The 23388-nt window shown below is 18.0% G+C and overlaps 1 protein-coding gene and 1 long non-coding RNA gene across 3 annotated transcripts; one reads left to right on the forward strand and one right to left on the reverse strand.

Annotated features, from left to right (window-relative positions):
* The first annotated feature begins 2140 nt into the window (after positions 1-2140).
* LOC135120181 (serine/threonine-protein kinase PAK 1-like) lies at positions 2141-18289 on the forward strand. Of its 2 annotated transcripts, none has more exons than XM_064044497.1 (14): positions 2141-2182; positions 3031-3185; positions 3244-3319; positions 4253-4293; positions 7266-7353; positions 7953-8063; positions 10230-10342; positions 11293-11430; positions 13398-13490; positions 14931-15030; positions 15086-15141; positions 15204-15282; positions 17027-17226; positions 18134-18289. In XM_064044497.1, exons 1-14 carry the CDS (start codon positions 2158-2160, stop codon positions 18218-18220), a joined length of 1362 nt encoding a protein of 453 aa, XP_063900567.1. In that variant the 5' UTR covers positions 2141-2157; the 3' UTR covers positions 18221-18289. The 2 variants fall into 2 exon arrangements, with proteins under 2 accessions (XP_063900567.1, XP_063900568.1); XM_064044498.1 differs by having other exon boundaries at positions 17027-17195; positions 18134-18222.
* A 1348-nt stretch (positions 18290-19637) lies between these two features.
* Positions 19638-20833, reverse strand: LOC135120182 (uncharacterized). Its single transcript, XR_010278539.1, has 4 exons — positions 20789-20833; positions 20356-20423; positions 19811-19873; positions 19638-19697 (listed from the first exon to the last, which is right to left on the reverse strand). It is a non-coding gene; the product is annotated as an uncharacterized LOC135120182 (long non-coding RNA).
* Positions 20834-23388: the final 2555 nt, after the last annotated feature.

Genomic DNA, 23388 nt, shown 5'->3' on the forward strand with positions numbered 1-23388 from the left:
TGTCACATAGTTTCAATGAATTTGTTAAAAACTCCAAAAAATAATGACTGCATTTGAAATAAAAGGAAGTGTTGTCACTAAAAATACTATATTTAAGAAGTTATTGAAGAATATAAACTAATTATGCTATTTTTCTACTTTTGAAATCCATGCAAACACCGAAACCGAATATTCTTTTTTTTAGACCATTATTATGCTTAAGAAATTGGTTTAATTTTATACAAAATTGAATTCGACTTTCGGGCATGTTACTTATTTTACTTTTTAATAAGTTAATATTATGCTTATATTTTTATAGAAAGCAGTAGAAAAAATAGTTTAACTAATTTATAATATTGATTACGTTTAAATTAATAATTTTAGTTGTTCAGATCATTAGTTTTTGAAGTAGCGAAAATTTAGTCATAAAAAAAGCGTTTATTAGTAAATTAATTAGTAAAACTCTTTGGTTTTTAAGCACTTCATAATCTATTAAAAGAAACATTTACTAAGTTGAACTCTGGAAACTTTACTTTTGACTAAAAATTTAATTGTAGTCTAAACCCAAACAATGACGCTAAAGTTCAGAACCTCGGTCCTAAAAAGAAAAAGAGTACGGAAAGGTTACTAAATTACTAAAAAATAAATTACACAGTTAATTTTTTTGCTGAGAACGTAAGTGTTAGTGGAAGATAATAATATTCATTTTTTTTTGAAAATCTTAATTTCTGTTGATAATTGGGAATCTTTTTAAACATTCAATCTTATAAACTATTAAAATAGCTTGCTCTAAACGCATAAGACTTTAATATTTTTCAAATTTTTAAGATGAAAAGTTTGCTACGGTTAGAGTTAACTATACCTGAAATTCCAAAAGATACTACCTGAGCAAATACCCTTAAAGATGAGGGCTACTAAATTTACAGTTCTTTTTAAACTTTGTCACAATTACCCGAAAAGGACTCCTTTCAGCTCACCAGCATTGTAGTATGCAAGAATTTTAGTACTTTAGTTTATGAAATGAAAAACTTTTTGAATCAACTTAAGTCCTTCTGTGATTGTTAAATTTATTGTTCTAATGATAATAGTTCTAAAATGTTTCCAGTGAGTGCGTGATAGGGAAAAAACACGGTTGTTTATTGCTTAAAACCTTCGATAAAACAATAAAGTTTTATTATAAATAATTTTTCAACAAAAGGTTTTAAATCTGTTTAGCACAGTCTCACTATAAGCAATCCCTATTTTTCAATGACAATAGCTAAATACAAGTAATTTATAAAAAAAAGTGATTTGTAAGTGTTCAGCAAAAACTCTTTAAAGACAAAAAATTAATAAAATCTTTTAGTTTGCCGCTAATAATTTTTATTAATTTATAGTTACTTGCTTGTGAATTACTTTTATATTAATTTTATGCTATAAACTGGTAAACTGTGCTGGTTACAAAAATACTAAGTTATGACTATTCCATTCAGGAAAAGAAATATTTTACCGTTTTGCTGATTATTTCTTTCTCGGTGAGTGTTATAATAACCAAAATCAATAAATAAATAAAAATAAATAATGTTTTAATATTTATTACTTTTAAAACTATAACTTTCCGATTCTATAAATGAAAAGCACCGATTCTTATTTTTCATCCTTTATAAATAATCCGTTATGATAAGAATTGTAAAGTTACGTTTCTAAGTTATTTTGAAATACCAAGCACTGACCATTGAAGTGGATTTTGCCTTTATATATAATATACTTTAAAAGTTTTATAAAATCTACACAACTTTATAAATTTTTTCAAAAAGAATCATGTTTCCTAAATTCTAAAAACTTGACTATTGTGCAATAACTTTAATTCACTTTTAATTTCAAAACAAAAAAAAATAAATAATATTAGAAAAATATTTCTTTTAATATAAATTAACTAATAAGTTTGTTAATAAAATACATAACTTTACACGGCTGTGCAGCGAAAAGAAAAAGTTTGTTAAAAAAAACTAAACTCTTTGGCAGGGGAACGGCTAATAGCAAAAAATCCTATAAAAGAAAGAAATCACGAAAGCGTAAGCGCCAATAGTGACGTGTGTATTCTATAGAGGCCTTTTTCTTTTTTTTTTAATCCCTTTAAAGCTTTCTTTTATAATAATATTACGCGTATATATAGTTTTTTTTAATATTTTATTAAAAATGGCCAAAAAACTCTTTTCAAGAGGTTTGGATTTTTTATTTTCTAATAATTTTAAGTTTTTCATAGCTTACACTATAAATCATATTGCTGTTGTTCTACTTTTTTAATTCCTTCAAGTTTTTTTTTTTTTTGATAATATTAACAAGCGAGTATTTAAGATTTGATCATTCTTTTATAATATAAACCATTTACTTTTGGACTATTTTTTTTTCAAACTTATTAGTAATTCACAAATATTTTCAAGGGAGTGATATAAACATTTTTTTCAATATTTTATTTTAAAAATGGTTAATAATTTATATTCGTTTAAATTTTTTTTTTTAAATAAAATTTTTTATCGTTTATCCTTTGAATCATATATATTTAGTTTTATTTTTTTATTTTTATTGCGCATGTATATTAAAGTTTTTTTAATACTTTATTTATATTCAGAAAGGCCAAACACTATTTTTAAAAGATTTAAAATTTTTATTTTTTTTATAAAATTAGAATTTACTCCATCGTTTATTTGGTAAATTATATTGCTTCTAGTCAACCTTTTTTCTTAAATGTTTAATTTTTAAAAATATTTTTTACGCGTATAATAAAAAGTTTTTGTTAAATTTATTTATTAAAAAGACTTCAATACAATTCTCAAGAATTTATAATTTATTTTTTTTCTATAGAAAGTGAAAATTTCTTCCTTCAGCTGTTATTTATTTTAATAATAGTAATAAAAATAATTTTTTCTTCTATTGTAAATTATTCCTATTATTCCTATTTATAGTATATATATATATATATTATTTGTAATTGATTAATTAAATTTTCTTATAATCTTTTTATAACTTTTCTTCATTTTTATCTCTTACAAAAAAAAATTTATAAATTAGAGAAGAAAGTTTTAATTTCTTCTCCAATTGGATTTAAACATAACGTTCATGTTGGTTATAATCCCGAAACTGGTGAGTTTTATGGATTTCCTTCTGAATGGAAAAGTGCTTTGGATAATAGTATTCCCAAAGAAGAGCAGAGAAAAAATCCTGAAGTTTTTTATTTTTTTTAAAAAGTATTTCAATTTATTTAAAGAATTGAATTTTGTTTAGACTGTAATTAAAGTTGTGGATTTTTTTCATAATCCAGAAAGCGGGCCTAAATTTATGGATGTCGCTTCGAGCGAAGGTCGCTTTGTTTTATGAAATAATTCTCTAATAATGAATAATATTGAATTCATAATAAATTTTTAGAACTGTTTTTTAATTTGTTATTTTTAATTTTTACTTAATTTATTTAATTTTTCAGGGAATTGGTTTTAAACATATTCCCTTAATAAATTTAATTTTGTTTTTTCAAAATTTAATTAAAATATAATAGTATATACGAATTATCAGTACTAATTTTTTCTAACATTTATCAATTACTTTTTTTAAATAAGTTTATTTTGTTTTTATTAGAAAAGAATTCCTTTAAGTAAATTTACTGCTTTAGATTATTTTTAAAACTTTTTTATTTATTAAATTATATTTGTATTATTTAATTTATTTTGCATTGGATTTGTAAAAAAATTATTTGATAATTATAAAAAAATTATGGTGTTTATAATTTATTAGTACAAATTCTATTAAATATTTATTAAATTTTAATTATAATTTTTTTTTGTAAAAAAAAAAATAGTTTTTTTATAATATTAATAAATTTACTGCTTTGGATCTTTTTACTACCGATATTTTCAAAAATTTTGAATTTTTTTATTTATTAAATTTATTTTTTTTAAAACGATTTTTTATATTTTTTATTCTTTTTTAATTTTTTATTATTATTTATTTTATTTATTTTTATTTCGTTAAGTAATAATGATCTTTAACATTATTTGTTTAATAAATCTACTTTTTTTTGTAATAACGATTTATTAGAAGTTTTTATCTTTTGTTATTAATTGTTTAAATTTCGTTTTTTTTTACGTGACTAATAATTTTTATTATTATTTGAAATTTTAAAATTTTATTTAATTGATTATTTTTTATAAAATTTTTTAGTTTTTTATTATTATAATCTTTTCCGGTGGCTACTAGTAATTTCTTTAAACTTTTGATTATAAAATTCTGCTTATAATAGAACAAGATGACTATAAAACAGAAACAGAAGCGCCTTTAAAGGTATGAAATTTTTTTCTAGAAATTTTACTCAATTTATTATTTTTAAAAATTTTATGTGTAAAAATTACTTTTGAGAATATATTTCTTTAAAAATTAATTTTATTAAAAAAAAACAGTTTTGTTTTAAGAATGTTAATACTTTTATTAATTTATGTTATTCATAATTAGTTTCAAATTCTGTTTACTTTCCTAAAATTTTTAATTTTTTTGTAATTTTAAATTTAATTTTACAACATTCACTTTTGAGAATTAATTTTTGTAATATAATTTTTTTTATAAAATAGTTATATAGAATTATACTTTTATTAATTAGTAAAAACTCACTTTATATTTTGTTTACATTTTTTTTTTTAAAATTTTTTTAATATTTTAATTATTAAGTTTAAATTTTAAATTTTGTCTACTTTTTTTTTTAATTTATTTTTTTTAATTGTAGTTTTATAGAAAGGATTACTTAAGAAATATTATAGTAAAAATTAGCGTTAATTTTTATGTTAACTTGCTTAATAAATTTATAAAATACTTTTTTTATTTATTATTAAGTTTTGCTTTTTCTTAGAGTATTTAATTTTTTTAATTATAATTTTATAGTTTATTTCGTAAAGTTTACTTTAAAAAATAATTATTACTATAGACAATAGAAATTAATTTTTTTTTTCATAATATTTATTTAATATTTATTTATTATTAATGAAAATCACTTATAAATTTTGTTCACTTCTTTTATAAATTTATGAAAAAAATTTTATCTATAATTTTAAAACATTTATTTGATAAAAATTTTTTTAAGAAACCATTAAAGTATAATTTAGAAATTATTTCTTATAAAACAATTTTAATAATTTTTTTTATTTTTTAATATTTTTATTAATTAAATTAAAGCACTTTTAAATTTTATTTATTTTTTTAAAAATTCTATTTTATTTATTATATCATTGAATTTATAGCATTAAAGTAAAATTAGTAGTTTTAATAAATTTTTAATTTTTTTAGTACTTTATTAGTTATTATTAATTTATAAAAAAATCACTTATTTTTTACTTTTTAAAAAATTTAATTAGTAAAAATTTTCTTTTACATTAAAGTAAAATTAATAGTTTTAATAAATTTATCAATATTTTTTAGTATTTTATTAATTTTATTAATATTAATCACTTTTAACTTTTATTTACTTTTTTCAAAAATTTTATTCTTTTTTATTTAATATTTTATAGAATTTAATAGAAATTTATTTTACATTATAGTAAAAATTAATAAATTGTTATTAATTTTTATTAATATAAATTACTTTTAATTTTTTATACGTTTATTTAAAAGTTTTATTTTTTTATTTATTATTTTAAAGATTTTATTCAATAGAAATTTATTTTACCTTAAAGTTAAAACTTATTTTTTATTTATAAATTTTGTTTACTACTTAAGTTAATTATAAAAAAATCATTTAAAAAAATTTTAAATAAATAAAATTTCTTTTACTTTAAAAGAATAAGTTAATAAATTTTTAATTTTTTTTCCTTTTTTTTTAAATTTAAAATTTAATAACTTTAAAGTTTTGTTTACGTTACTTCAAAAATTATTATTATTTTTTATATTAAAAATATTGTTAAGAGTTGATTAAAGTTAAAATTAGATGTTATTTATATTTTAAATAATATAAATTTTTTTGACAAGTTTATTAATCATTATTATAAATCTTTTAGCTTTTAATTACTATTTATATAATGGTAGATACAAAAGTTATTAAGTCCAGCTTAAATGAATTTTTTTTATCTCTTGGTTATAAAATTTTATTATCACTTTTATAAGTAAATTTTTGATAAACATCGATAAATATTTACTATATAGTTCTCCAATAAAATTTTTAATATTTTTTTTTAGAATCTGATTTATAATAAAATTTTTTTATTTTTAGTTTTGAATTATTTTTTTTATTTTTATATAAATTTATATTTGATTAGAGTTTTATAATTACTAATTATTAAAGTTTTTTTAATAAATTTTTTATTTTATGTTTTTTGTAATTTATTTTCTATTTAAATTTATAATTCATATTTTTCGTTGAATTTTTTTAATTCGGGAAATCACTGCGTTTTTAATTTTTGTTGCGAAATATTTTTTTAATTATTTTTTAAATATTTTATTAACCTAATTTTTTTTTATGTAGAGATCAATTTTTTTCTTTTTCTTCTATTTTTACTACTAAATTTTTTTTTAAAAAAAATTATTTTATTGTTAACAAATTTGAAATTTATTAGATTTTTAAAATTTTTTTATTTTTTAATTTGTTAAAAGTAAATATAATTTTCAGGCATTTTTAGTATAGAAAAGTAATAATATAGTTAAAAATAGTATAAATTTATAGAATTTGCATTCAATATTTTTTTATTGTTACATAAAACTTTTTATTAAATAACTTTTTTATTTTATTTTTAATTATTATTACTTTCATTATTTATTATTTTTATTATGAATATTACTGCTTCTATTACTTTCTCTTTTACTACAAAAAAAATTATTATTAATGTATTGAAAAAAGTTCTAATAAAAACTTTCATTACAACTTTTATTATTACCGTAATTAGTATATTTATTGTGAAATAAAAGTTAATTAAAATTTAAATTCTTTCTTGATAGAAAAACTTTTTATATTGTATTTATTATTCTGCCTTATTTTGTTATAAATTATAAAAGTTTATGATTAAAATGAATACATCATAAAAATTTTTTTTACATCACATTTATTTATTATTATTTATTATATATTTCTTTTTTATTATTAATATTATCATTAATTATTTTTTAAGAACTATATATTATTTATTATTTTTATAAAAGTTTATTAATAAATTGGATAGTTCATTAGACTTTTTTTTTAAATTTAATTATACTAATTATTTATTATATATTACTTTTCATTGTTAATATTATTTATATATATTAATTTATTATTATTTATTTATAATTACTATTAGAAAAAAAAAGGACCACCAGAAATCACTGCCCGTCCGTTAAGTACATATACAGCCGCAACGCGTGACCTTTCCGGAATAAGAATTGAAGGTGTTTTTATTATTTATTTTAAGTATTATTATATTTCTAGCTATTATTATTATTTTTTCCAAATATAAATAATTATTATAAATTATATTTATTTATATTATAAAAAATAATAGAAATTTAATTTATTATTATCACTTATAATTATATTGAGAATAATATTTTTATTATTTTATTATTTCTAATTATTATAGTTTATAAATTATAATTATTATATTATGACTGTTATTGTTATTATATTTTTCATAAATAATTATAATATAATATGTATCACTATTATTATTTTTGTTATCAATAAATAATATTCATTATTTCATATTATTTATTTATAATAATTGTTATTATTATAAATATTGTTAATAAATAATATTTATTATTATATTTTATAGTATTATTACAATTTAAATTATTATTAATGTTTATTATTATTATCATTCATACAAATTGTGATTATTAAACTATTTTTATGTAAATGAATATTAACATTTTATTTTTGATGAATAATATTTATTAGTATGTATAATTTTTTTAAAAAAACTTATAATTACTTGTTATTATTATTCTTGGTATTATTATGACTATGTATTATTATTTTTCATAAGAAAATAAAGCAGCCCTCGGCCTTAAAAAACCACCGCCACCCAAAATACCCGCATCTCCTCTGAAAAAAAGAACAAAATCGCTTTCGGATGATGAAGTTCTAGCGCGTTTAAGTAATAATGATAATATTTTTAAATAACTTTAATAATAATAATTTTTTTTATAAAATTCTTAACATATATTTTTTAATAATATTTTATGTATAAATTTATTATTATTATTAAAATATACTTTCGAATAAAGTTATTTTTGAGGAAAGTTTTTCATATTAATAAATTTTTTTGTTATTATAAAAAAAAAAATATTAGTATTATTGAAAAATACTTTTTAAAAATTATTATTATTATTATTATTTAATAAAAAAAATTTATAATTATTAAAAAAACTTTTATAAATTTTATACTTTTTCAACTTCTGTTATTTTTTTTAAAAAAAATATTAATTATTACTATAAATATATAAAATATTTATTATTAATATTATTGAATTTTACTTTCTATAATACCTTTTCATTACAAAAATTATATATTTAGAAACCTTTATTATAATTAATAGCTTTATAAGATTTCATTTATTATCATTGTTTTAAGAGAAATATTATTAAATAAAACTATTTTGGAAGTATTTTTATTATTATTAAAAAAATATATTATTAAATTTTACTTTTAAATTGCTTTATTATTATTAGAAACTATTATACAGAAAATTTTTATGATTATTATTAATATGATTATTAATAATTTGTAATTTTTTTAAAAAAATTTTACTATTATTGAATTAAGTTTATTTATTATTATTAGAAAAACTTTTATATTATTAATAAGAATTTATGGGAAAATTTTATTATTATATTATTATTCTCTTCATGAAATATTGAATAATGATTTTTAAAATGTTTTGATTTATTACATTTTATTAATAACTTTTCGCAACATTATCATTAAAACTATTATTATTTTTCTTATAGTTGTATGAAAATATTTTTTTAAAAAAGTTTTAAAAACATACATTATTTAGTGTTATTAAAAAAATATTTTAAGGTAAACATTGATTATTGCCTTCATTATATTTATTTAAAAGTTTTAATGAAAAAAATTATAAGTAATAATAAAAAAGTGTTATTTTTATTTATATATTATTTTAATTATAATAAAGACTTTTATTATCATTTACAACCTTAATGCTCTTGTTATTACATCCAAAAATATTTATTAAAACTTTTTTGAAAAAATTTTTTTTTTTGAATTTTTAATGAAAAATGTTATATATAAAAAAAGTTATAATATTATTTATTATTATTCTTTAAACTTTTATTATATAATCATTTATTAAAATACTTAAAAAATTATGTTTTTTTATTAACTTTTAAAGAGAATTTATTATTATTATTTATAATGAAAAAATCTTTATATTTAAATATTATAGAAAAGTATTAAAAAGAAATTTATTTTATTTGCTGTTAATTTTTCTATAAAAATTTTATTTTATAAGATTTTTAAAATCATCATTCTTACAATCTATTTGTTTTTAAAGTTATTATTTTTATAAAAATTTATTATTATTATTTATATATTGATATTATATTTATAAAAACTTTTTATTATAAAATTTTCAATTTAAAATTCTATAAAAAATTTCATATTTACTTTTTTTAATATTTTTTAAAATTTACGCTAAAAAAATATTTATAATAAAATTTTAAAGAAAAAATTATTATTATTTCTTATAATTATCTATAAAAAAATTTTAAAATTTTATAATAACATGTATTATTACTTTATTATAATTTTAAAATTCTCTATTAAAATTTTTAAAATTAAGAAATAATAAACTTTCTTGTGAAAAGTAGTACAAAAACTTATATATTTTATTAATAATTATAAAAAATTTTATTAAACTTTTTAAGAAAAAATATTTAAATAATATTTTTATTTATTAATTATTTTTAAGAATTCTATATAACTTTTATTTTTTTATAAATCTTACTTTTAAAAAAGAGTTCTTAATTTTTATAAGTTGTTATTTTATTAATTAATTATACAAGTTAATTTTTTACCATTTATTTTTCTTATATAAAAAATTAATATTTATTGTATATAATAAAAATAATGAAAATATGAAAACTGTAAATAATAAAAATAAAAAATATATAATACATAATATAAATTCATATATAATATTTTTTTAATTGTATAGTTTTTATATATAGATAATCAAAAATGATATGAATTCTTTTGCTTTTTTTAAGCCAGTTAAGTTAAAGCTTTTTTGTTCTTCAGGATCATTGGTTAGCGAAAATGATCCGCGTGAGTGTTACGGAAGCTTCGTTAAGATTGGTCAAGGCGCCAGCGGCTCGGTTTTTACGGCAACGGACTTAAGAAATGGCTCGATTGTGCTTAATTTATCATTACTATTACTATCATTATCATTTCTAATATTAATCATTAATTATTTTATTATTGTTATAATAAATTATTTTTACAAACTTTACCTTATAAAAAAGTTTTTAAAATTTATTTATTTTAATATTTTTATTATATATTTAGATATCATTTATTATTTATTATTATTATTATTATTTGTTTTTATTAAAAGTTTTTATTTTTTATTATAAAACATTTTTATTATATATTTATATATTATTTATTTTTTGTACATATTTATAACTCATTTATTATTTATTATTTTTTATTTGTTTTATTTAACAAAATTATTATTATTTCTTTCTTTTTAATAATTCCCTCAGGAAAATATTTTTTTTAGTTTTTTAATATATTTTTGTCCTTTATTATTTTACTTTATTTATTATAAAAATACTTTTTTTTATTATTATTAATATTTATTTTTATAAAAATTGTTATTATAATATATTTAATATTTGTCTTCTTTCATTTTTTTATAATATATTTTATTTACTTTTATTATTCATTATTCTTATTAATCTTTTTTTAAAAAAAATTACTATTTGTATATATTTTATCTAATCATAAAAATGTTATTATAATAAAGTTTTCAAAGATTTATTAATTATTATTTTCACAATTTTTTATCATAAATTTTTATATACTTTTATCATTTCTTATTATTATTTCTTATCTTTAGTGATATTTTATTATAAAAAATTTTAGGAGTTTTTTTGATTTATTAATAATTTTTTCTTAAAAATATATTTTTTTACACTTTATTATTTTTTCATATTAAAAAAAAATTTTTAATAGTTTTTATCATAAATTTATAAGTTTTTGCATATAATAATTTTTTATTAATATTTTTGATATATAGCGCTTTTCTATTGTATATATTATATTTACTTTTATAATAATTATTATTATTTTTTTTAAGGTTGCCATTAAGCAAATGAATCTTCCACAGCAGCCAAAAAAAGAACTTATTGTTGATGAACTCTTGGTTATGCGAGAAAATAGACATCCAAATATCGTTAATTACATCGATTCGTATTTGGTGGATGAGGATTTGTGGGTTATTATTATTATTAATAATATTATTATTTCTAATTAATATTGTTATTAGAAAAAAAAATCATTACATTGTTTATTAATATTATTATTATCATACTTCTTATTGTAAATTATATTCTTTTTCTTAATATTATTCACATTATTGTATTTCTCATTATTATTATATTTATATCTTTTATGAATGTTATTATTTCTATTAAAGTTATTAAGATATTGTTCTCATAATACTATTCATTACTGTCTTTTTTGTTAATATTTTAGTTAGTAATAATATAATTATCATTATTATTAATTTTATTACAGATATTATTATATTATTTGTTATTATTATCTTATACTACAAGTTATATTATATTAATGTTATAGTAATTGTTAATAATTATTAGTTATTATTATTATTAAAATTTTAGCATGAAAGTTATAAGAAAATAATAATTATAAAAAATAACAAAAAATTATATATATAATATATTAATAGTTCGTTTGATTTTAAAGATGATAGACATCAAATATTTATTGTATAAATTTATATAAAAATATTATTTTTGTTATTATTATTTTATATTTATTTATGTTTTCTTATTATTTATAATTATTATTATTTAATTTTCTATTTTTACTATATTTTATATTTATTAATACTTTGACTATATTTATTATTATTTTTACTTATTATTAAGTTTGTAAATATTTTTTAATTTATATATAATTATTAAATTATATTTATTAATATTATATACATTTTTATAATAAAAAATTGTTCTACTTAATATTATATTTCAAATTTATAATAAATTTTAAAAAAAAATTTTTTCTAGTAATAATTATTACATAAAATACTTTTTAAAGAAATTTTTTATATATATTTAATAAATATCTTTTAAGCGATTTTTTAATTATACTTTTACTATATTTTTCCTTATAAATATTTATTTTATTAAAGTAATGTTATTTAAAATAAATATATTTACTTTTTTAATATATTTTTCTATTAATTCTGTTTTAATTTTTTATTATACTTTTATAATTAAAAATTTTATTATCTTAAATAATAAAATTAAATATTTATTATTTATAATTATATATAAAAATTACTAAAAAAAATTTAAGAACTATTAATAATATTTAAAAACTAAATAAATTATTTATTTATATCTAAAACTTGTTAAAGATTTATAAAAAAAAAATAGTTATTATTTTGTTTAAAAATTATTTAATTCATATTTATTAATAATTATTTTGAAAATAATTAAAATTAATAATTTGTTTAATATTTTATTAACTATAATTATGTACAATAATTATTAATAGCAATAATGAAATATAAAAAATGAATATATAATTATATGGATTTTGTTATTTAGTATAAAATGTACGAATAATTATTAATAAAATTTATAATTAATTAATATGTAATAAATACAATATATTAATATTTTATAAATTATTTTGAGTTATATAAATAATTATTATTACTTAAAATAATTATTAATAAATTTTTTTAAATATTATTAATATTAAAAATTAAATTATAAGGATAATTATAAACAAATTTGTAAATATAAAAAAAATTTTAACTAATATAAATAATTATTAATAATGCTTATAAAAAAATATTGAAAAAATTATTTCTATTACAAATTATATGAAGAGTATATAAAAAAATAAAACAATATTTATTATATTTCTATTTTTAAAGATAATTATGATGGATACTAACAATATTAAATACAATTTAATAATATTAACTATATTACAAATTTTATATAAATGTAAATGAAATAATATATATTTTATTATATATAAAATAAAATAATTTACAAATAATACTTGTGAATAAAAATAATTGATTGCATTATTATTTATTTTAGTAATAATAATAGTACCACCTTATAATGGTAGCAACAACACTATTAGTAATAATAATAACAAAGCAATAATACTAGTTATAATAATAATACTTTAAAGGTGGTGATGGAATATTTAGGAGGCGGCTCTTTAACGTCCGTAGTAACAACCAGTGAAATGTCAGAGGCGCAAATTGCTGCCGTTTGCCGAGAGGTAATTTTTTTATTATTATTAAAGGGGTCATTTGAACCCCTTATATATCTTTTCAAGTTTATACTCGGATAGTGGTTTCTAAAATAATCAGAAATGTTCGGGAACATTTCATATAAAAAAGCATATGACTTTAATAATAAGTTTAGGAACATTACAAAAAAGACTACTTGTTTGTATTAAATTAGTTTTTTTGGTCTAAAATAATTACAAGTAAGATCGATAAACATCTTTTATGAGTAGAATTTTCCATTAGTTGGGCGTTGAATTACTTGCATTGCTGTAAAGTACTTACTACTATAACCAATTAATTATATACTTTAGGATTCCGTCAAATAAGATTATTTAAGTTTAGTATGGTTTTAAAAATGACCCATATCTATATATTTGTTTCAAATAAGCTTGTCTTGGTCTACATTAATTAATACTAATGACTATTTTATACTTCTTATTGATAGAATATACTTTATTGTACTAATTTTTTTGGTTGCTTTGATTTAAAAATATTTCTGAAAATGACCTTCTATTGGGTAGAACTATTGCTATTTGTTTCAATATAGCTTGCTTTTGGCTAAAAATTATCCATTCACTATTTTTAATGGGTAGAATTTACTACTTGTTTGTACCAACTTAACTTGCTTTTTTTTAATGATTCTTATTATTACCCATTTAACATTCTAATTGGTTTGATTCCTTCTATTTTGTACGAAATATTACCTACTTTAGCTAATATAACTAATTACGCTTTCTTCAACATTATAATTGGTAGAATCACTTCTAATTTGTATTAAATAAGGTTGCATTGATTTAAATTACTACTAATTAGGACCATTAACACTTAGTGGGTCATTCTTAAATTAATCACATTTTTTTTCTATTTCTGTTCTGTCCATTTCGTGATTTATAATTCTTCAGCACTTGGCTAATTTTTTTCTCTGCTTTTAAAGTTGACCAATTAACTACGTTGTTTTAACAGGCGATTATTACTGACCCTTTGATAACTGTTAAATAGTTATAATAAATCGCTCTATTAACCAGTAATCACTCTTCCTTTTTCGGTTAATTAATAAGTGCACTGATTATGCTTTTATTTAACAAATTTGTGGAGCGCTGTTGCGAAGGATTTTGGACAGTATTTTTTTTATATAATTTATTACTATTATTATTTATGAATTAATAATAATTATATTCACGTTATCTATTGGTTAACTTAATTGCCAACCAATTAAACTTTATTATTACAATTACTTAATAAGGGCCTCACAGCCCTCATCGCGCAAACGCTATTTGATTACTCAATCCCCCATCAGTAGCATTTCTTTAAAATAACACTTATTTTAATGGCTGTATTTTAGCCAATAACGTCATCTATCAACCATCGACTTTTTCGATTTCTGGTTTTTTAATACCTAAATTTTTTGAACTCAGTTTTTTATTTTATAGTGCTTGCAAGCACTAAAATTCTTGCATGCCCAACAAGTCATTCACAGAGACATCAAATCAGACAACGTTTTGTTGGGGATTGATGGAAGCGTGAAATTAAGTTTACTCTTTTTATTAAACTTAATTGGATTATATTTATAAATATATTCATTAAGCGGATTTTGGGTTCTGCGCTCAACTAATCAGCGACGATCAGAAAAGACGTACAATGGTTTTATGTTTGTTATTATTTATGTATACATTATTTTTATTCTTTTTATTATTATTAAACAGGTGGGCACGCCCTATTGGATGGCGCCTGAAGTTGTCACGCGGAAGGCGTATGGCCCAAAAGTCGATGTTTGGAGTTTAGGTTTGTGATTGGCTTAAAAAATATTAAAGTTCATTAAAATTCATTCATTTTTTTATTAGTAAAAAATAGCTGAAAAATTTTTTTTATCAATTTTTTATTATTATAATATGAAAATAATAAGAAGTAAAAAACTTTTTATTCACATCTCTTTTTTTAAATTTTTTTATTTTCTTATAAGTTTATTATATATATTTTTGTATAATTAATTTTTAAAAAAAATTATCAAGTAAAAAATTTTTAGGAAAAGTTTTTTCTTTTTATTATTTAGTACATATATATTATTTACTATTTATTTTTTGTTTTATTATATATATCTCTATAATAAAATAATTATATAAAATAGTAAATAAAATCATAATAATAATAAAAATATTTAAAAAAGTTGACTTTTGATATATAAATATTATAAGTTATATAAATATAGTAATAAGTAAATAATATATTTATTATAATTTTTTTTTATTTTTTATTATTTCTTTAAATAAATTTTATTATTATTTTTATTATTTAATAAAATTATACATTTAATAAAAGAAAATAATAATAAAAATATTTAGAAGAGTTCACTATTTATTATTATTTTTAAGATAATTAAATATTATTATTTGTGTATAAATAAATATTATAAAAGTTATATAAGTTTAATATTAAGTAAAAAATTTTTGTAGGAAAAGATTTTTTGTTTATATATTTTTTATTATTATTTACTTTTATAATAAAGTTTTGTTAATAATTAGTTGCTGGACAACTAAATATTAAAATTTTTTTTATTATTATTTTTTTTTGATTTTTATAAGTAAAAATATAAATAACAAATATAAGGAAACTGAAAGTTTATAAATATTACAATTATGAATATAATAAGTAATAAAACTACCAGTAATAAAGTTATATAAAAACTTTATAATTGATTTACAAAAAAGTATTTTTCAAGAAATTTTTACTAATAATCATTATTTTAAAAAAGTTAGTTACTCTTATATGTAATAATATTATAAGAAAGAAAAGTATATTGAAGTTTACTAAAAAAAAAGTTATTCTTATATTTATAATTATAATAATATTCAAGAGAAATTGCTTAAAAGTTTTGTTCAAGAAAAAAAAAAGTAAACTTTAATAATAATAAAAAGTTTGTGTAAAACTATATAAAAAGTACTAATAGTAATAATTATTATTATAAAAGTTCATTAATTTATAAAAATATAATAACATAATTTTTTTAAGGAAATGCTTAAAAGTAATATGAAAATTTATTTTATTAAAGTTTTACTAAAAAAAGCAAACGTTACAACAATAACAAAAAGTTTATATAAATGTTTTTAATAAAATAAAAATAATAATTATAGGAAAAAGTAACCTTTTCATGTATTTTTTATGAATTTTATTATTTATGGCGAAAATAATAATATAAAAAGTAATCAAACGATTTTTTTTAATATAAATATAATTTTTTTTATTATCGTTATAAAAAAAAGTTTTTAATATATAATACTAATTAAAGAAAATAGAAGAATAACTCTTCATTATAATTATTAATATTTATTATTATTTTTAATAAAATGTTTATTTAAAGAAAGCAGAAAAGTTAATTCTTAAAAATTTTATATTTTCTTAGGCGCTACTAAAAAATAATAATATAAATAGTTTTTAAAATATAAAAGAAAGTTATAAGAAACGTTGTTTATTACGTTCATTATTAATATTTATAACTACTTTGTTTTATTATTATTATTATTTGTTGCAGGCATAATGGCAATCGAAATGCTTGAAGGCGAGCCTCCTTATTTAAACGAGAATCCGCTTCGCGCGCTTTACTTAATAGCAACTATGGGGACGCCAAAGCTGAAGGAGCCAACCAGCGTCTCTCCCCGCTTCAAAGATTTTCTTGAAAAGTCGCTGGACACCAACCACGAGTCTCGTTACACTGCTTCGCAGCTATTGGCTGTATTTATATAATCATTAGTTGATTGGTTTATTTATTGATTATTTTAAAAATACTTTTAATAATTATTATTGTTATTATTTTTTTTTATATTGATTAAGCTATTTATATTCATTTTTTTTAATATATTTATTGTTATAATAATTTTCATTATTTTATATATTTATTATTATAATATTATTAATGTTAATATAAAATTTTATATATATAATTTTTATTTTATATTATTATTAAGTAATAAACTTTTATCATATTTATCTTTAATTAAAAAATTCTTTGGATATTTTTTTTTACTGTTTTATAACTTTACTATTATTATTAATATTTTTATTTACTATTACATTTAAACTATTAACTTTATTTTTATTTATATAATTTATTTTTTATAAATATGATTATATATTTATAGAAAAAGTTTTTTATATGTAAAAAAGTATTAAATGTTTTTTATAAACTAAGAAATATTCCAGTAATATAAATATATTTATAAAACTAGTCTTCTGTATAAAAAAGTATCATACTTTTATTATAAACTAAAAAATATTTAAATACTGTAAATATACATATAAAAGAAGGAGTTTTTCATATATAAAGAAATATACTTTTATTATATTTTCTTTTAACTTTTCTTTAATAAATAATTTTTAATTATCTTTTTACTTTAATATATTTTCTTTTATTTTTTATTTTCAAATTATTATTTTATATTATAAAAAATATGTTCTGAAGACATTTTTATTTAGTTACTTTAAATTTTATTATAATATTTCTTTTTATACAAGTTCTTAACAGTTATTAATTTTTATTTATTTATCTTTCATAATTTTATTATTATTATTTATATTTTTTACTTTTTATTAATATGCCTATTATATTATTAATATTTTTTTTATGTATTATTTGGTTTAGCATCCCTTTTTAAAGGAGGCTTGTCCTCTTATTTCCTTGGTACCATTAATCGAGTATGCCCTCAAGGTGGAAGCAGAATATGCTTAAAAGATTTGGTCTATTTGCTGATTTATAATCTCGAGGCTCGCATTTATTATTATTACTGCCTATAAAGTTCAATTGGCTCGTCTAAATAGTTAATAAAAAGAAATTTTTCTTTTTTTTAATGGATAATAGACTATTTCTGTTTTCTATTTTGTTTGCTTGTTCCTACCAATTTATATTTAAAGCTGATCCTTATTATAAATTTGGTATTTTTAGCTTCTTTATTGCTTCATTAAATATAAAATATACTTCGGTGTTATAAATAATTAAATACACCAAACTAAATTATAGTGATACAATTACAAATTTCCTTAAAAAAGCCTTTTCTGATTGGCTTAACAAACTTTAGAAATTGATTGGTTTGTTAAACAATTTTGACTTTTCTTATATTTGGTTAGCGAAATGTATGTTTTGATTTTATTATAATATTATATCATATCAAATTACATTAAAATAATTTCCTTAAATAAAACTATGTCTATGTCTGAGTAGATTAACGAGCTTTTTTGAAATTGCTTGGTTGTTAACCATTTTTGCTTTTCTTATTATTTGGATATTACATTATAAATGGGTCAAATACGTTAATAGTGCTATTTTCCTAAATAAAGTTATTCCTAATAGGTTTAACAAAATTTCGGAATAATTATTTTGTTAACTAACTCCGCTTTCCTTACAATTTAATTAATATAAAGTATATATTTATTGGTATATTATACTATTATGTATATATAATTACATTAAGGGTACCATTTTGATTTTATTAAAGAAAGGTATGACTATTAAAATTTGGTTGGATAAAGGGCATATAAAGTATCTTTGGTGTACTATATAATAAAATGCATCACATTAAATTAACTTAATAATAATTTTCACTAAGCAGAAGAATCCTCTTGTTTCATAAACAATTATAATTTGTTGAATAATTGAGGTATATTTTGTTTTATTATATAACTAAACAACCAATTAATTAATAACGCAATTAATTCTCCTTACTTATTTGTAGTTGGCTTGACTAACTTTTAGCAAATTTTAAGCTAAAACAGACCAATTAACATATTACTTGCGCTTTTGTACCAAATTATTTGCACCCAATACATTTTAATCGCCTTTTTAAAAGGATTATAGCTGATTGGTTGCTGTGAAAAATCTTAACTCATTGACTAAGTAAAGAAATTTAATACGGTTTGATTGATAATTATAAAACTATTGATTAATCTATTGACTTTTAAAAACCACAAATGATTGGTTGCAACAATTCTATGATTTCTTTGAATGAAAATTTACTACATAAAGTTTTTACAGGGTCTTTAACTTTTAGGAATCAAAAAATTTAAAAATTCAAATTATTAAAAAAAGGAAAAAATAAAACGTTATATGATAATTTATTATTAATATTAAATTATAAATTTAAACTTTCAATCACTGGAATGCCCACCTTCAAACAAGAAAGTTTTAGCAATTTTGTTTCCATTGCTTGCATCTTTTTTTAAAAATTATATTTAAAAAGTAAATTATTATAAACAAAAGATTCCGAAAAAAAAATGACATAAAAAAAATTTACTAAAGCTGCCGCCAATATGCAAAGGTAAGAACCTTTTTAAAATCAGCGTCACTTTCGTGAGTAAATCCAAGCAAGTGGCAGATCCCGTGGCAAAGCTGAATTGATTGAGTGGTAAGAAAGTATACAAAAAATAATAATAAATAATAAATATAGGAAAATATTAAAAAATTTAATGTTTAAATAAATTAGCACGAAAAGGTTTAGTAAAAAATAACAGTAAATTAAATGTAATAATTTTAAAAAAATTTATAAGCTATTAAAGAAAATTATTTAAAATTTAAATATAAAGTAGTACAAAAATAAAATTAAAAATTTTGTATTGTATGATAAAGAAATCTGCAAGAATTAGCAAAAAAAATAGTAAAAGTAAAAAAATAGATAATTTAAATAATTTCAGACGCGAAAAAATTGATATAAATTAATCTTTATAATTAAGCACAAAGAAGAAAAAGAAAAAAGAAAAATACTAATAAAAAAAAAAGTAAAAAAAAAATTGGTTGTATAAAATTTAGTTATTAAAAATAAAATAAAATTTTTTAAAAATTGTAAATTTACAAAAATTAATCAAAACGATGACCAGTGAGGCTAAATAGTGATCGGTAGGGATTCTTTTACTTTTGATCTTCTCCAAAACAAAAGGAAGAGCTTAAATTTTTATAAATATTTTAAACTAGCATAATAATTCAATTATAAAATGGTAAATTTACTGCAGAACTATTAACATAAAATCTAATTTTGGGAATGGTTTATTTTTTTAATAATTAATTAGCTTGACATGCTTGCCTTTTTTAGTAAAATTTACAGTTTAATATAAAATAAATAATTACAAACAGGTAAAAGTTAAAAGATTAAAAAATCATAAGTTTTCTGCAAAAGTAAAATTAATTAAATTAATTTAATATTTTCAAGTATCATTAACTAAAAATTTTCAATAGTAAAGATGTGCTTTCTTTTATGTATTATAGATTCTGTAAGTGAATAATTCATAATATTTGACAGGAATTAAAGACCTATAACAATATCTCCTAAAGGTTCATTAATACTTTCATCTTGAAAAGTTTCAAAATTCTTTAAAAAATTAATAAATGATAATTTAAAGCAGTGCTTCTATAAGAATTATGAAAGTTTGTATTAAACTTGAACTGCTCTTCCGGTAAATTTGTAAGGAAAAGAGAGAATATCAGAAACTTTATCAACACTTCTGTACTTTCTGTTTAAATGTTTCATATAAAAGTTATCACATATCGTGAGTCCAACATCGCAACGCGAAAGCTCTTTGAAATTTCAAGATAATAAAAAAATTTAAAGCAGCTATTATAAAAACTCCATATTTTAGTATATAAACATTATAAAAAAATCTCTAAAGTAAAGTTTAAAATTCATAAATTTAAAAATCTTATGCAAAAATAAAATTTTGCCTGCTACTATTAGCATTTCTTTGCCTAACATACGTATTAATCTCCAATTTACTGGGCTTCGTTTATGTATTATAAACTTTGAGATTTGAATATTTAACGGGCACATCAAATTTTGCTAGCTGAATTTTTTACTTAATAATGTTAAATACATTATATAAATAATTTGTGTATGTAGCAGAGAAATTAATAGTAAAACTTATAACTCGTTTTTTTTTTTTCAATAAAGCCTGCAACTTTCAATGTGGAGCCATGTTCATGGAAACGCATGTAACTATGTTAAAAAAACGCGCTATGAATAAAGCGGAGTTAAAAAATCTTATATCTAAGTCTATTGGATTTTTTTTTTGTACAACACTTTATTAAAGCGTCAAAATCTTATTATAAAGTATACCGTATATACTTTTCTTTTGATTACAACTATATTTTAAGTTCTTATTGTAAAGTGGATCGTAAACATTTTTTTTTTCTTTTGCTAAACAATTTTTTTTAGTGCGGAGGTAAATATTATTGTGTAGCATATATATTTCCCTGTTTAGTTTTTTTTTAAGCGGAAAGTTATGTTATAAAGTTTATTGTATCATATATTTTATTTCGTTTTCTCTATATAAAAAGCAGAGTAAAGAGTCAAATTATAGTGTATCGCATATGTCTTTATTTGTTAAACGCTTAATTTAGAGAGAAGAAGAGTTTTATTATGAAGTATATCGTAAGAATATTAACTTTATATTAAGACAATTCTCATTGTTTACTAGTTGTCAGCACTCTTTGTAAGTACAAGGTAGGAAGAAAGAAGCACAAAAGAATGGAGAAACCAGAAGTAGACACAGAAAATTACCAGAAGTTTTGACTGTATTTATAGTATTTATAATGTTTTTTTTAAAAAAAATTTATTCTTCAATTATTGTACTTTGCAATAAATTAAAAACTTTATTACAACTGTGTTGTTTACTTAATAGACTAATATCTATTGGTATCACGTTTTAATTGAGGAGGAAATTTTTTTAACATGGGAATTGTGCTCAAAATTTATTAATTTGTTGGTTTACAGTCTATTGTAAAGTTAGTTGTAGTTGGTACAGTAATTATAAGTAGTTCGGTTAATTTTTGTTATTTTCATATATTTGTATCTGTTCTTTATTACCTTTCGTAAGCGAACTTCCATTTTTTAGCATGTTACTTACAATCTCCGTTTCGTTGCTCATTCTATTTGCTTTCACCATATATTCTTTTGTTTTTTATGCAGCGATTATAATTTATCTACTCTCTTATAAGTTTCTTACTTTGATCTTTGAATTTTACAAATATTGAATACACACTTTCCTAAGTTCATATTGAGTTCTGTTTAGATTATGCATTGCTAAAGTAGTGCACCTTTTAATTAAATTTAATTGTATTAAACATGCATTTTTTAATCATTTACTTCTCATTGCTTGCCTTTATTAAGCTGATTGAATGCTGGTCTATATGTAAGGCTTACTAAAAATTTTAAAACACATTCTTTAAAGCATATTAGACAAAAATATCTAAGTACTGGGAGATAAATTTCAGGTTATATTTTTTATGTTTATTTTTAAGAACCAATTATAAGTTGTTAAAATATATTTTTATTTTAGCAAAGCTTTTTAAGAAGTTATACTGTTTTATAAGCTCGTTGTAATTTTAAAACAAATTTTTCTTTTTTTTAAAAGCTGTACTCTTATTTTTTTATGCAATTCACATTACCTCCTTATTTTTGGCTTAAACACAAGAAGCTTGTCCAATGTGGCTCAACAGTTACCAGCTAAAAAGTAACTGCCTTCCGTATTTAATACTAAAGTTACTTTAACACGTCTAATAGTTTACATTAATAAATTTATTTTAATAGTTCTAAAGCTTCATAAAAGTTGACAGTTGTTTACACACCACTAAACTAATTTTGTGTTTAAAAGGAAGACTCATGTGATGCAGTAATCATTAGTAGATATACATAAACATGATTCCAAGTGGAATGAAGTATAATTTAAAATTTTTTACATAATCCACTAATATAAATACGTCGATATTTACTCCACATCTTTACTGCTAAACACTTTTTTTCCTCTAACTTTAACTAAGAGCAATGGTAAAAAATAAATACACCTTTGAAAGGTTGTAATTTCGTAGTTCCGTACCAGCTCATAAGAAAATCATGAACAAAATAATAAATTAATAAC

This window comes from Zophobas morio, unplaced genomic scaffold (genome assembly GCF_036711695.1).
Source record: "Zophobas morio isolate AGI-343-1 ecotype UQ-CSIRO unplaced genomic scaffold, CSIRO_AGI_Zmor_V1 ptg000357l, whole genome shotgun sequence".
In the NCBI taxonomy this organism is placed as follows: domain Eukaryota; kingdom Metazoa; phylum Arthropoda; class Insecta; order Coleoptera; family Tenebrionidae; genus Zophobas; species Zophobas morio.